We start from the raw sequence: 15078 nt of genomic DNA, 5'->3' as shown, positions 1-15078 counted from the left end.
AGTCAGGGTTTGAATACCTCCAAAGATAAGATTCCACAACTTCTCTGGTCAACCTGTGCCAATTTTTGGTCACCTTCACAGCAAAAAACTGTCTTATCATGTTCAGATGGATTTTCATGGATTTTAATTTGTGCCTATTGCCTCTTGTCCTGTCACTGGGTACCACTGAGAGGAGATTGTCTCTCTTCTTTACTTTCCATTCTCAGGTATTTATGCATATTGGTAAGATCTCCCTGACTCTACCCCAAGTGGAATTTCTCACTGCCTCACCTCAGATAACAGATAGTCCAGTCCCTTATTTATCTCTGTGCTACTTCACCATCTAATATTTAATTACATATCTAAGGCACTTGGAATTTTTTCACTCTATGCCTTAGACAAGCATCATAAAAATTTTAAGGTATTAAGTAAAGCAGAAATCAGATTCAAACCCAGATGAAGAAGACAAACCAAACCAACCCATACCAAGGCAAATAAAAAAACCAAAGCCAATTGCATTTCTTCTGGGCATTTGCATTTTTTCGCACTTTATTAATAACAACTTTTGAGTAAGCTTCAAATGTGAGTTGGTGTAAAACATACTGTCTATCTGCTCTCATCCTCAAGAAAAAGCACAGACTGATTCGAGTGGTGGATCTCCCAGTGCTACTGGCCTGCTGTGTTGTTTCAGTTTGATGATAGATGGCCAAAAATTGTCTGTCAAGCTACTTTTACTTCAGGCATCTGATAGGAAGGTTCAGTACATTCAGTTTTTTCAGAGGCAGATTACAGAATATATTCAGAGTCCAGTTTGAAAACACCAAGATACTAAAATTTTGCCTCTGTGCACAGAAATAGACAACAGTTCAAGTTCTCCAAGCATTAGCACTTTTTATGGCCAGCAATTAACGGCTTTGAAAGAATGTGCAGCACTACCTGTATAATTCAAGATACTTTTCAAATGTCCAGTTATGTAGTTAAAAATTAGCCATCACTTCATGGCTAGACAAGGAGATGAATTTGACATAAAACCATTCTGTATATAGCTTTTACTATTCACATTCTTGTAGACTTATATTTGAGAAGAGAGATTATGAAAGAAACAGATATGAAAATGTTTGAGCATGTTCACATTGTTCCTGTTAACCAGTCAAGTGATCTCACTTAGCTACAGTGATTCAGTCCCCAAACTCTTCAGAAAACATTCATCTGCCACCACCAAACTCACTCCCTCTACAGCAGTATTACTACAGAGTGTACAGATGTGTTCAGCAACAACAGACAGCTCAGCTTACCCAGTGTAGGCAGGTGGTTATTCCAAACTCCAATCTCTTGTGATGTACAGGATGTTCAAGAGTCTGTGACCTGCTTTCTCTTGTGATGTCGTCACGGTTTTATAAAAGGGTTGTACTAAAATTAGGAAAGGAAAAAGCCAACCACACAAAAATCTGGGCTCAGGTCTGGGGGAGGAGGATGTCCACAGCTGCTAGGCTGGTAGAAGTATGTCAGTTTGCATGGCACCATTCCTATACTGGAAAGTTCTCTCTCCTTCTACCTTTGTGCACCATTTTTTGGTTTTCTCTCTCCTCATTATTTTTTTCAACCTTTCTTGCTTCTCTTTTCAATTTTGTTTAAAGGTTTTTTTCCCTCTCTGTTCTTTTAACCCAGGACATCTCTGAGCATCTTGGCAATGCCAACACAGGCTGCCCATGCAGCTCTATGAGCAACATCAACTGGGAGACTGTGAAGCTACAGAAACTACAGTCTACATCCTGGAAAGATTTCTTGGTGTTGGAAAAGAACATTACTTAAGACATGAACTGAGCAGACTGTTCAGAGGCAATTATCTCCTGTAAGAAACAAATTTTGAAATGTAATTTAAAAGAGTAATTTAATAGAATTTCTGGACAATGTTCAGAAACTACAGTGATACGTTAGGACATACAGAGGTATAAGTAACCTAACCAGACATTGGTGAACAATACTGGCACTGAATCTTTCAGCTGACATGACAGGCAACAAATTGAACCATATTAACAAAATCATTACAGTTGATCTTTATTGGAAAAAATAATCTTTCTTAAAAAAAACCCCAAACCAAACCAAAAACTATGCAGAAAAATGTTTGCTTGCAGAGTATTTCCATAGTTTCAGTAAAGAATTGAAGTCATCCATTTGGCTGGGAGCTAAAGCTTTTCTGTTAAGTGAAAGCTGAGTCTTAGCTTTAGCCTTCCAACTTTGAACACCAAAAAAACCTGCACAGGAAAATGTGAAATACTTGCCAAGTCATCTCTCGGGACAGCCTTCTTACAAGTGAGATTTGTACCAAAATCCTGGATGCTGTTGGTCTGACTGCTGCACAATGGCTGCAGCCTTGATTCTCCAATGGTAGCACCAAGAACAAAAGCAAGAGAAACAACAGTGTGGTAGGCAACAAAACAATTTTCCAGAGTATTTTTCCATTGGAAGTGCCATTCTGCTTCCAATGAACTTAAACCTTTTGGCAATAAATGTGTTTCCCTCTGTTATCTTTCCCTCATAAGCAGTCCTTGAGCTCTGAATAGTCTGTGGCCTTCAGTCGAAGATTGCTGCCATGGGGCCATCTCCCCAGCTTTCATTCAATAATGCCTTCATGTCTCCAGATTTCTCCACTTCCCACTATGTATCTTCCTTCTTTGTAAAGTGGGGCTTTCAATGAATCTCATCACTAGGGGCATTTTGGGGGAAAAATTTATTTAGTTAGTTATCAGATATGGTCACATCACACTTTTTTCCTAGAAATTATATAGGAGCCAAATAATGTTTTACTTATGAGAAATTCCAAAGCATGTTAAATGCTATGGCACAAGCCACTAGAGAAGTACCTGACGGTGCTGTAAAACCTGAGTTTCATGTTTGCAGTATTTATAAAATAGAGATTATATTGTAAAGACTCATAAAAGTAATAGAAAAATAAAATGTCACAAAATATAACTAGAAAGAAAGAGCAGATGCCAGAGATGTCAAAATATGCATTGAGATTCTCACTTCAGATCAGGAAAATTCTGAGGTTTTTTTATAATTAGAACAATGGGGAAACTTTAGGTTACCATCTAAAAGGCAGCATTGCTTATTATCTTTAGCCTACTTTTAGGGTTTACTTTTCACTTAATTTGTAGCACAATATGCAAAAACATGCACATGTGAAATTATGTAAATGTTTTAAAAAACATCTCCTTTTAGAGCTTCCTGAACAAAACAGAAATATTCCATCTCTTAATATTTGTAGATTTAGTAAGGTTTTCAGGGAATTCTTATGTGCAAAACTACAAATAGAGACCTGAGCATTGAGTTTAAAAATTCCCATATATGCAATAAATTTTGTAACTGTGATAGAAGTTTAAATCATCTTATATGCTTGTAGGAGTGAAGTAAAACTAATGAGTAAGTTCTTGATGTTCTCCATAAGAAAATAGATACTTTTAATTTTTTTAAAATATAGTTTCCTGTGAACAACCAATGGAAACCTTTTATTCTTTACAATTTAATATCAGTACTGGGCTTTTCATTTTTTTGACTTTCCAGGAGAAAATCATACTTACGTAGAAAAGCAGCAAAAACATTTAAAAAAAATCCAGTAAAAAATACCCTTCAGTCTTATTTAAAGCTTCAGAGCTACCATTTCCTACAAAAAAATTGTTTGCCATAATTTTTCTGATTATTTGTATTCTTGGATCACTAGAAAGAGGCTCATTCCATAGGGCACTGTGTGGGCTGGAAAAATCACATGGCAGCCTTGATTTTAATTACTTTTTTCCCATCTCTAAGAAAAACTGTCAATTACTTGTACCCATTTTGGAAGAAGCTTTTATCAGTCTCCAAGTACACTCTTCAGGGGTTGTAAAAAGTTTCCTCAGATTTCCAGGTTTAGATTAGATTATTTGAAAGCAAATTTTTACACATGAGAACTCTTTTTCTTGAGAAAAGGCACTTTTGTAGCAGATTGCCCTTCATTCAGCTTAGCAGCTCCACAAAAATCACATTTTTTGCCTTGATCTTCAGCCAACATGTTCCAAAACTCTCAGGTAAGCCCTGCAAAATCCCCAGGTCTGAAATGTTTGCCCAAATCTCTGAATATACTAAGGTTTATTTTTACTAATCTGTCACTTTGGAAAAGCAAACTTTTTACTTATCATATACTCTTGTAACCACAGAGCAAGGAACAGGAGATAATTTACCAATCTGCCACCTCTCTCTTGTCTCAGTTCTGATGAGGTTACAGCATAAACCTAACCCTGCCAGTCAAAACTTCATACTGCAGGTCTAAGAAATTCTCCAGTTTACTTTTCAGAAGTGCAGAAAAAATGAGTTGCTCCTGTCTTCCTATTTTCAGAGAAACCTCACATGTTCACCTCACCTAAAAAATATTCTCTATTTATTCATTTCCAGCATCAATGGGTCACCAACAGAAAGTGAAGCCCATAATTGCAAGTACCAGTGGAAAACAGCTAAGAAATTAAAATTGAAATCCAACGCAGTTACATTCTTACTGCCAAAAGGTTTCCGAAGTGAAATGACACAAATCTGCTTGGTTTTACTTCTTTCACTTGCTGGTAGGTTGACCCATGAGCAACATAACAAACACCCTGAAGTCTATGCCTGGAATTTGTAACACCCAACAATAGACCACTAGAAGTTGGATGTCTGAGTCTGTGCTGATTACCCAGGGCTGATGGAGGGAACCAGGCTCTCAGAGAACACCTCCCCTCACCTGTCCAACCTCCTTGTTGGTGGCAGGGCTAAGAGACAGGCTCTATGAGAGCCTGTGGGCAGCACCTCAGCATTTGCTATCTGGTTTTCTGGCATCAAAGCTGGGGCAGATGACTGATACAGGCTACCATCAAGATGAGGGAAATATGTGGTGTTTTGGCAATTTGCAGGATCAGAGTCCTGGTCACTGGTTTCTCTTCTGTTCCCAGTATCTGCTCAGAAATCCCTCTCATGTAACAACTGAAGCATTGGCAGATACTAAAATGAGAGCATGATGAATATTTTGAGCAGCTCCCTGTTTAGGAGCTTCAATCTAAAATGTCAAGTTAAACCAGCTATTCCATGTGCAAGTAACTGCCTTGCATTTTCTGAGCCACTCATGGGTCCCGTCAAACCAAGCAAGATAATTTCCTAAACTTAATGGAATCTCTGTTACATGCAGGAGAAATGATCACTGCGTTGATGTTAACATGTTCATAACTACAGAATAGTTATATATAGTCATAGTCATATTTTTTGCCAAATGTGCTTCACAAAGAGGCATTCTCCATTTTTGAGTAAAAAAATGCATCTAAGTTGATAATCCCTAAATCTGGGAATATCTACCTAAAACCTCAGCTATCCAATTTTCTTTGGTGATAGAATATGAAAAAGAGAGAATCTGAAATTTCTTCTCCTATTCAAGACTGCCAGGAGTCACAGTACAAAGCATAACTACTAAAGGAGAAGTTGGCCAAACCAGAAACTTTATAGATGTGTTTGATAAAAATTATTAACCTAAGACAAGGACAGGATAGTTTCACACCAACGATAAAAGATCACTGCAATGACAAGCAGCATCTAAACTTTATTTTGGGACCTCTACTTCCCAAATAAGTGTCAGTACAAGAGAATTTATGGAACAAGCCTTTCATGAGCAGTGCAATTCATCACTTCCATTTTAGCATCTGTGTTGAAATCTTCAATTTTTTCTTTGTAATATAATTAACTTGATAAGCACATAAACTACAAGGCTGACCTTATACACTTTGAAGTCAACAAGAGTTTTCCTTCTATCTTCTGTGGAGCAGGGCCACATACAGGATAAGCTAATCCACTGGAGTGTTCTTACATGCCAAGGTCTAATGCAAAATACAAATCAGAAAGTCAATCTTCATGATTGCACAGCTTTTAGACTTTACCACAGACACAATTACCCCATTCTTTTCACTTCTTAATGAACATCATCACCATTCTTTAGATGTGCTGTAAGAGTCAGAAGTGATTCTCTTTTGGAAAACTGTAAAATAAAATGAACTTTAAATCAGTGCAATTTTGCAGTTTTTGGAAAACAATATCACTTTGCATATCACTTTCAGTGACTTGAAACCAGGGTTACAATTTCCATGGAAAACCCTTACTGGTTCTTGCAGAAAATAACTGTACAACAGTTTCAAGACAGATAGTTAAAGACATACTTATTGGTCTGTTTTTTTCAAAATAGTTTGATCCATGCTGCCCTGCACTAAACAGAAAATGTTTTTAGTTTAGATTTGCCCTTTTCTTTAATTCAAATTTAAAGGAGAAAAATGGCCAGATCTTGGAAATATTTAATGCTCTGCCTTAATCTTTCATACTGAAAAAAGGTTTACATTTGGGTCTCATGGGTTAATTTGCTGAAGTTAAATGGATGGTACTTCTCAAAATAATTTTTATTTTAATCTTTCCTTAGAGAAAGAAATACGTAGAAATATTGCTAAGCCATTCGTCAGCAAGTTCCAGATTAAATTATAGAAACTGACATCTGTGAATTTGGCCAGGGATTTGGAATTTAAAGGTTAACAGAGTGATTTCCCAGGCTTCAAAAGAAATCTTTTCACTTATGTAGCTGTTTAACACTTTTATTAGTGGTGAAGTTCATACAATTAATCTGATAATATCTGCAGCTGTGTGTTAATCAAGAAAAAGGTGTTACAAATGGATATGTGCTGAGTCATGTTTAGCCCCAGAAATGCCATCAACCTTAGCATAGTTTGTGTTTTGTAATTTACCTCATCCAACTACAACTTCCTAACATATTCTTGAATGGCTCAGAATCCTGGTCTGGATCCCCTGAGAGGTTGCTTTATTTTCTGTCCTAAATATACAATTTTATGAAATATATCATTGGGTAGTGGCCTGCCAAAAGTACCCTGGGTTCCATACAACTGCACTGTAGGTTTTTCTTTATTTCCATGGTCATTACATTCTTTCTGGCAGCATCAGATACGAGCCTGAAACTGACTCTAATGTCTCTGCCAATCTTACTTCACTTTAGCAGGCCAGTTCTGCTCCCAATTACACTGACTTTACAAACATCCATAGTGATGATGGCTGCAACTGAGAAGGTTGTCAGGCATTTACTGCTGTTCAGTGCAGTCCATACCTTCTCCAGAGCAGCTAATTGTTTAGCTAATTGTGCTGTAAAGCAAAAGCTGACATAATCACACGCCATTGGTTTCTGATCAGGATAGCTTCGGCATTTTACATTGCCTAGAGCACACCTCCAGTGACAAATTGGAAATATCAACGTTTTATTATTCTAGGTCACTTGGGGAGTATATATTCATACACTGAACATGTAAACCTCATAACTGAATAACACTCCATGCAACGTATTTAAGAGATGTTTCTTAAACTGTCACCAGTACTTACTCAGCAGGATGTGGCAACTTCTGTTCATGCTTTGGGTTCCTCTCTCTTCACGATATGAAGTTTCGGAGGCAGTTTAAATGTTTTATGATTATCTGTGTAGCAAAAAAAGTGCCTGTTCTGGTCACCTAATGTAAGAAAGGGGAGGAAGAGCCAACAAAATGCAAATTTGACAGTAGGGTGGTCTGTCAATTTTTGCTAGGGAAGAGGTTCTCCAGCCTCTCCAGTGGAGGTGTCCTCGGTGAAGGATGTGGATCAGGTGCTTTCCCTACCAGCGCTAGGTCGAGGACCTCTTGGAATTACAAATAGTTCATGACTGGGAGGTAGAGAATGGAAAGGAAAATAGGGCAATGGAAATTAGAACTGCATGAATAATGGAGTTTCTTTTTGGTGACCCAACTGAAAAATTAAACCAAGAAAATTCATTTTGGGTCAGCCCAAAGCACTTGTTCAACTCAAAATGAAACAGCTCATTTTGCTTTCAAATCTCTTTTCAACCTTTGAAAGAAATGCACATAAAATTCTAAACCAAAACACTATTTATTTAGAAAAATGTCAAAACGAAACATTTCAGCATGATTTTCCTTTTTTGAGCTGTAACTATTAACTAAATTGAAACCCAGCTTTCCTGAAACTGTATTTTTATTTTCTTTTAGTCAGTAATTGTTTGTCCCAGATATTTCCCCCTGTTGTAAGGGAAACCTCCTCCAACTTCTACTTCCTTCATCTGTTCAAAACTGACCATCGCCACCACCCTTCACACACCCACAAGTCACACGTACCCTGCAAGAAAACCTGTGAAGGAAATTCTGCAAAATTTGCTCTGTGGCATTTCCAGGGCACCAACTCATGAGGTTTCCATGGTAGAGTCTTCCAGCTGATGGTTTTTAGGGTTAGAGAAATTAATAATTAGTTGACTTCATTTTTACACTTTTGTGGACAAATGGGTTTTCATTTGGGTTTAGCCCAAATGAAGCACTGGAAAACTTGAGACATTGATTTGGAATTTCTGGGTAGGGCAGATCAACAAGGAAAATGTAGAAGAGGCCTAGAGGAAGTAGAACAAGGAAATAAGTTATTTATCCATCTGTGAAGCAATTATATTACAGAGCCCGTGTGTGGCTCATGATCTAGTCTCTATTTATAATTAAGGAAGAAAACAGGTACTTTTAGGGCAAAGTCATGTTATGCTGTCAAAAACCAGAATCTTCATAAGCTTCTAATGTAGACCAGAGGAATGACACCTGAATAATTCCTCTTACCTTCCACTGACTATAAAGAGAGACAGGCATAGTTTGGGGAAAGACAGTGTATTTCAAAGGTCTGTGAAGTGAACTGCTCTTTTGATGTCTAAATTCCCTCGCTTTGCTGTCAGCTGACACAAGCTTGAGTGATAAGAGAAAGGATGTTGGCCAATAGCTCTCGACAACATCACTGCATATTCCACAAGAAAGGAAATATGTATTCTACTGAATATAGCAAAAGGTTAAACCCCTGACACTGTCATGTCGTACCAAATCATGGCTGGCTGTCTCTGTTGGGTCACTTCTGCCTTGACTGTGAACAGGCACGTAAATCATATATTGTGAGATGCAAATGAGAGTGTATGGAGAAAAGTAAACCACGTTGAATGCATCTAATTTGACAGGCATCCATCACTCAAATGGATCATATGCCAGTCTAATATGTGATTTCCTACAAGAAAGTGTTACGATTTCAGTTCACATAAACCTTGTTCAAAATAGGTATGGATGGATGCTTTTAAATGCATCTTTAAATTGCTCTGGCTCAGGAGCAGCAATTTTTAAATGTGGACAGAATATCTGTTGCCCTGATGAATAAATAGTAAGGCCTTGCTTAAGAACACTTCAGCAGTTCCTGAAAATCTGCTATTACATATCTCCTCTGGCTTTCTGACTATTTGGATGCTTTTCAAACCTTTAACCTTGGTCCAGTCACTAATTTCTCCAGCTGCACTAGAGCAACTCTTCTGTCTTTGCCCAGGAGACATGGCTGAAGCACATGATAATGACAGATTAAACTGCTCTTCAGTGACTTGGGCTGTTTTCTGTCTTGGAGCTTGTGTCAAGAGTAGGTACCAAACATTCTCTTCTGAAGGACTTTCAAATTCCTAATGCTGTAGAACTCCGCTTGTGCTCAGCGTGCCTATGGATAGATCAGTGAGAATGCAGGATCCTGCACTTTGGCCACAACAACCCACTGCATCGCTACAGGCTGGGGACAGAGTGGCTGGAGAGCAGCCAGACAGAGAGGGTCCTGGGAGTGCTGATTGACAGGAGGCTGAACATGAGCCAGCAGTGTGCCCAGGTGGCCAAGAAAGCCAATGGCATCCTGGCCTGCATCAGGAACAGTGTGGCCAGCAGGACCAGGGAAGTGATTCTGCCCCTGTACTCAGCGCTGGTGAGGCCACACCTGGAGTGCTGTGTCCAGTTCTGGGCCCCCCAGTTCAGGAAAGATGTTGAGGTGCTGGAGCAGGTGCAGAGAAGGGCAACGAGGCTGGTGAAGGGAATTGAACACAAGTCCTGTGAGGAGAGGCTGAGGGAGCTGGGGCTGTTTAGCCTTGAGAAGAGAAGGCTCAGGGGAGACCTCATCGCTCTCTACAACTCCCTGAAAGGAAGTTGTAGGCAGGTGGGGGTTGGTCTCTTCTCCCAGGCAATCAGCAGTAGGACAAGAGGGCACGGCCTTAAGCTGTGCCAGGGGAAGTTTAGGTTGGATATTAGAAAGAAATTCTTTACGGAGAGGGTAATCAGCCATTGGAATGGGCTGCCCAGGGAAGTGGTGGATTCTCTGTCCCTGGAGGTTTTTAAGATGAGGCTGGACGTGGCACTTAGTGCCATGGTCTAGCAACTGTGGTGGTAGTGGATCAAGGGTTGGACTTGATGATCTCAGAGGTCCTTTCCAACCCGTCTGATTCTATGATTCTATAAGTTGAAATTGCAGCCTTATGGTAAGGAAGCATGTCCCCAAACTGAGGTTGCATGCTTTGTAGATACAAAAGTACAGCCATTAGTCCAGCAACACCACAGGCGTAATGTGTATCATGTCCCTTGTGTCTGAAGAAAAGATAAAAGCTCTGCAAGTGGCAATGTTTGAGGATTAAAATATTTATTATAATAAATTAAAGTGCAAGCATTTATAAAATATTCAATTTGCATATAAATATCACACAGCAGTGTTACTTTCATAGTTCACCTAAAACTTTCTGGTACAGTTTCATAAATATATTTCCTTGAATATTTTTCAACTAATCTATATAAATAAAAGTATTGTATAATTATTACTTTAAAATAAGTTACCATTAAATACAAATGACAAAAAATATTTCTGAATTAGTCTGAAATACCAACTTTTCAGGCAAAGGTCAGAAGAGGACAACATATTCAAGACAGACTTCCAGGTGAGAGGCTCAAAATTTCCTGGCTACCTTTAACTTCCTACCTGGATCAAAGCTGATCCATAGGTGCCAAATTTCAGCATATAAACGACAGAAACAGTTGCCTCATTCCTATGGAGATGGGGAGGACAGGAGTGTGCCTTTGAAAATAACTAATGGCCTGTGTTTAAATGGAGCTGCAGTGTCCCGGAGTTTTCATTTTCAAAGAAGGCAGCAATATGCATCCTGTCTCTGCCCACTTAGTTTGCTAGTTTTGACACAAGTGAAAAACATATTGCATCTGAGGGGAATGGGTGTAGTTGCTGTAACAGCTAATCAGTTTGAGTTATCACAAGAGATTTTCAGAGACATCTCTTCAAGCCTGATCTGAAATTTTCTCAGTTTTTCTCCTTGTTCCCTCCCTTCTTTGTGATATCAGTGCAGGCATTTTCCATGTAGTCAAACAGTAAATCCAATTCTCCAATGGCTTTAGTCTTTCCATTTTCTCCCAACTAGAAAAGAGCAGAATGCAAGTCTTAGCAACTCATGATTTCTCAGAAAATTGAAATTAGGATTGTCACAGAAACTGAATCAAGAACTTAACTTTCCTAATTCTCTCACATAGTTCTGTTAGTCATTATGCCATAAGATATAAACTAGCTTTTTCAAATCTAGACTAGCATATACAGTTCCTGTAACATAACTTTTTAAGGTTTATATTACCATAACATGTGCAGAGTTACCAGGACAAGTGAAGGAGGGTTGGAAGGGGAAATGTTACTAATCCCCTCCTTAATGCCCCTGCAAGCTTCACCTCCTAAATAATCTCCAGAGTTTGTTTCATAGTCAGGTCAGACTTAATCCAACTAAATGATTAGGGTTTGAAACTGCTCTTTTTAAATGTTTGGAAAAAAATGTACCTGTTCCATTTTGTTCTTCATTTGTTCCAGGTTCTTTTCAATGTGCTGCCTGTTTCCTGAGAATTTCTAAAAAAAGGAAACATCCAGACATAAGATTGACAGCTGTACGCAACAATGTGCTTGATTTTTTTTTTCTTTTTCACACCTTTCTATCAACTCTGAGTTTCATATCTTTGATCTGAGGTTTCCTTTTGTATCACTGCCTTTTGCCACTGTTTGTAACATTCTGAGATTCAGGAGCAGCAACAAGAGTCAACACTCGCAGGGAAAGAAACCCAATGTTACTCACACATCTGCTCAGCTCCGAGGTCAGGGATGCCAAGAACTGTGCAACCTCCTCAACATATGGGTACTGATTCTTGACCTCAGTGAGGAGAACATCTTTTACCACAATCTCCACAACCCTCTTCATCAGGTAGCAGCGGTTGTTTTCCTATGTGTGAAAGCAAGAGATCATGTTAAATCAAAGCAAGAGATCAATGAGTGCTGCAGAGATATGTAAAGAGCAGACTCCTTGCGTAAGGCTTACCTTGATGTTAACATAGAGCTGCTGCCCAATCAATCTGTTATCTGTGTCCTTGTCCGAGGCACTGGCCTGAGAGTAAAAAAAGGAAATGTCAGGTGGGGATGGGAACCTTGCCTAAAATTGAATAATAAACCCTAAGGTCTTCATCGGTAATGAAAGTGCAGGTGAAATGAGGGAATGGACACCACAGGCAGTCTGTTACAGGTAGATAAACCTGGATATTGTGTCTGTTTCTCCCTTCAATTGGATGAGATTTAAGGTCAGTATCACTGGAAAATAAATAAGCAAAAGTCTGAATTCATGTCCCCCTCTTAAACATCCGATGTCGTAGTGGTTACGATGACTAAACCAGATGCTGCAGGTGGCCGACCTCGCGGTGGCCCCCAGTGCTGCTGGGAGGTGCTGCAGCCTTCGATGGTGTACACTGTGGGAGACCCACCCATGGCAAGAGCAGCCAAGAAACCCGCCCAAGCAGAGCACTGTAAGATGCCTGAGCATCTGCCTGGCTGGGACTGGAGTCATGGACAAGCCCAGCTCCAAATGGACTGGGCAAATTGAGAAATTTAATCTCATGTTTCACAATTGTCCCATTTTAGCACCAGCTGCTTGAAGAGAAGGAGCCGTGCTGTTCTAGGGGCTTTCTTTCCTTTGGGGAGCAGGAGCAGGAGGAGGAGAGGCAACAGCTTCCCCTGCCTACACAGCCAGCAGGCAACAGACCCACTCCACACACCCAAGCTCTGCCTTAACTGCAAATGCACATTTTTCCTCTGGAGAAAGGCATGGTAAAGAGAGAGCAATGCCAAAGGCTAGAAGCCGGGACAGAGGAGTAAGTCCTCAGATCCCACTATGAAGAATATGTGGGTTACTGTACCATTTTAGCCAAGGTGTAGGTGCGATTCCTAATGTAGGGCTGCTGGAAGTTGATCTTCCTGAGCCTGCAGGCATGATGGGCAGTAGAAGCCCCTTTCAGAGGCAGAGAGCTGGTGAGAAGAAGAGGGAGACAGCAACAGCAACAGAAGAAAACCCATCCTGGGAAGCTCTTGGACAAGGTCTGCAGGTAGGCCATGGCTCACGGTCCGAGATCGTCCGTTCCAGCAGGTTGCAGCTACAGCACTCAGCACTGATGAGAGAGAGCAGCGTTAGCATCAGGGAGAGTGGGCAAGGCAAAGTGAGAGCAGCATGAAGGCTGCAAGCCTTACCTTTGCTGTGATTCTTGATGCACTCCGCAGGAGGTGACTGCACCTTATATAGGGCCAGCAACATCTCTCAGCTTTTTTTCTTTTTTGGGTACTGGTGGTGAAATAAAAATGACATCAGCAAGTCTCTTACTTTCCAGTATCCTCTTCTGAGAACTACCTAACCACCTCAAAACCCACAAATACAACTTCAAAGGGCATCATAATCCTTAGTTTCCTATAAAACAAACCAAATATTAACGTGGGGCAAAGCAGGGGCTTTTACCAGGGTAGGAATCCTGAATTCTTTTTGCATAAAAATATTTGAGAGCTTTATGAGTTTGCGCCTCCTGTCCCAATTGTAACACACTTATTTGATTGACAATTTGATAGCAGATAATGTAACTTATCCAAACTTTTGTTCATCTTCTGTGGTAAAAGACTGGTGTTTCTCTGCTGCTGACTGGTGTACACAAGTGGTCAGAGACCACAAAAGACCCAAAGCACTGACCACCTATGGTTCCTACCCTGCAAATACCCTTTCCCACACAGTGGCCCACTGGGTCACTAGCCATCTGCCCATCACTGTGAAATCCTCTCTGAGAGATCAGAAACTGTGTAGGACCAACACTGCATTTTTCACATCCCTGATTTCCAAATTCCTGGTTTTTTCAAAAATTATCCATATTCCAGGCTGTAATCATGTGCAATGATCAGAACTGTGGTCATGTCCTTTCTTATCCAGGTGATTTCCATGTTCCTAAGCCTCTTCTGGTAATATTAAGGTAGTTCTGCACCTTCAGTCTTAAATACTATGCACAGTGTTAAAGAGAAACAGTGCTCTTTTTAGAGAGTAAGTTGCAACCCAGCTGTAGACAGCAGTGCATGAGAACACAGAACTGGTACAAATGCCAGCTCCTGGTTGTATAATACCCACAAGGCACACAGGTGACAAAGAGGAGAAATCAGACCTGGAAAACCAACGCTTCAGCTCTGCCTCTGAGAGTGAACATCTGAGAACTCTGAGAGTGGGCATCCCTGTGGCTGAGGTTCTCAGGACAAAGGTTCTCAAAGGTCCCTCGAACCTTTGTGGCTGAGGTTCTCAGGACAAAAGCCATAATCAACCTTACCCCATGGTCTGAAATGCCCAGCTCTTTTCCTTAGGAAGTACTTAAAGGCTAGGTGGCACTAGGTTTATTCTTTAGCCTCCCCTGATACATCTGCAGCAGAAATTCATCTTTCCAGGTCTCAGTCCTGTCTCAGTTTCCCTCGGACACCTGCCACATCAGCTCTGCACAGATCTGTGCCCTTGAAACTGCACCCTCTCACCCTGGAGCCACCATCACCCCCTCCCTTTCTGTGCCCCTCTCAGGTTCCCATTCCCATGACCAACCTCCAACAGCATCCTGACTGCAGAAGGCAGCAGAAAGCAAGTCTGGACCCAGGATGTCAACAGTCTCATTCACACCCAAATGTACCACAAAGCTATTCAAGAACATATTTCTAAACTATTTTCCACATATGTTTCATTTGGAGGCTAATAGTCCTAGTGGTGGTGCAAGTTAATGAGAAGATCAAATGCTGAGTTATACTTTACTTAGCCAAAAGACAGACATTAAAGACCAAATTGTGAGAAATCCTGACAGATAGGCTGTTTCAAAGGAT

General features: G+C 40.3%; 1 protein-coding gene across 1 annotated transcript; it reads right to left on the bottom strand.

Annotated features, from left to right (window-relative positions):
- Nucleotides 1-10507: 10507 nt before the first annotated feature.
- IL22 (interleukin 22) lies at nucleotides 10508-14454 on the bottom strand. The gene is made up of 5 exons (XM_064656924.1): nucleotides 13110-14454; nucleotides 12242-12307; nucleotides 12002-12145; nucleotides 11713-11778; nucleotides 10508-11304 (listed from the first exon to the last, which is right to left on the bottom strand). Exons 1-5 carry the CDS (start codon nucleotides 13302-13304, stop codon nucleotides 11191-11193), a joined length of 585 nt encoding a protein of 194 aa, XP_064512994.1. The 5' UTR covers nucleotides 13305-14454; the 3' UTR covers nucleotides 10508-11190.
- Nucleotides 14455-15078: the final 624 nt, after the last annotated feature.

The sequence above is a fragment of the Pseudopipra pipra genome, chromosome 5, assembly GCF_036250125.1.
Source record: "Pseudopipra pipra isolate bDixPip1 chromosome 5, bDixPip1.hap1, whole genome shotgun sequence".
NCBI lineage: Eukaryota > Metazoa > Chordata > Aves > Passeriformes > Pipridae > Pseudopipra > Pseudopipra pipra.
The sequence above is the reverse complement of the archived record's forward strand: the minus strand, read 5'-3'. Positions and strand labels throughout refer to the sequence as shown.

Excerpts from the sequence above, each read along its gene's own strand:
- IL22 (XM_064656924.1), bottom strand. The coding sequence starts at position 13,304 with ATGGCCTACCTGCAGACCTTGTCCAAGAGCTTCCCAGGATGGGTTTTC. Across the intron at positions 12,146-12,241 it reads AGCTCTATGTTAACATCAAG|GAAAACAACCGCTGCTACCT; the intron begins GTAAGCCTTACG and ends TTTCACACATAG. Across the intron at positions 11,779-12,001 it reads CCTCGGAGCTGAGCAGATGT|AAATTCTCAGGAAACAGGCA; the intron begins GTGAGTAACATT and ends TCCTTTTTTTAG.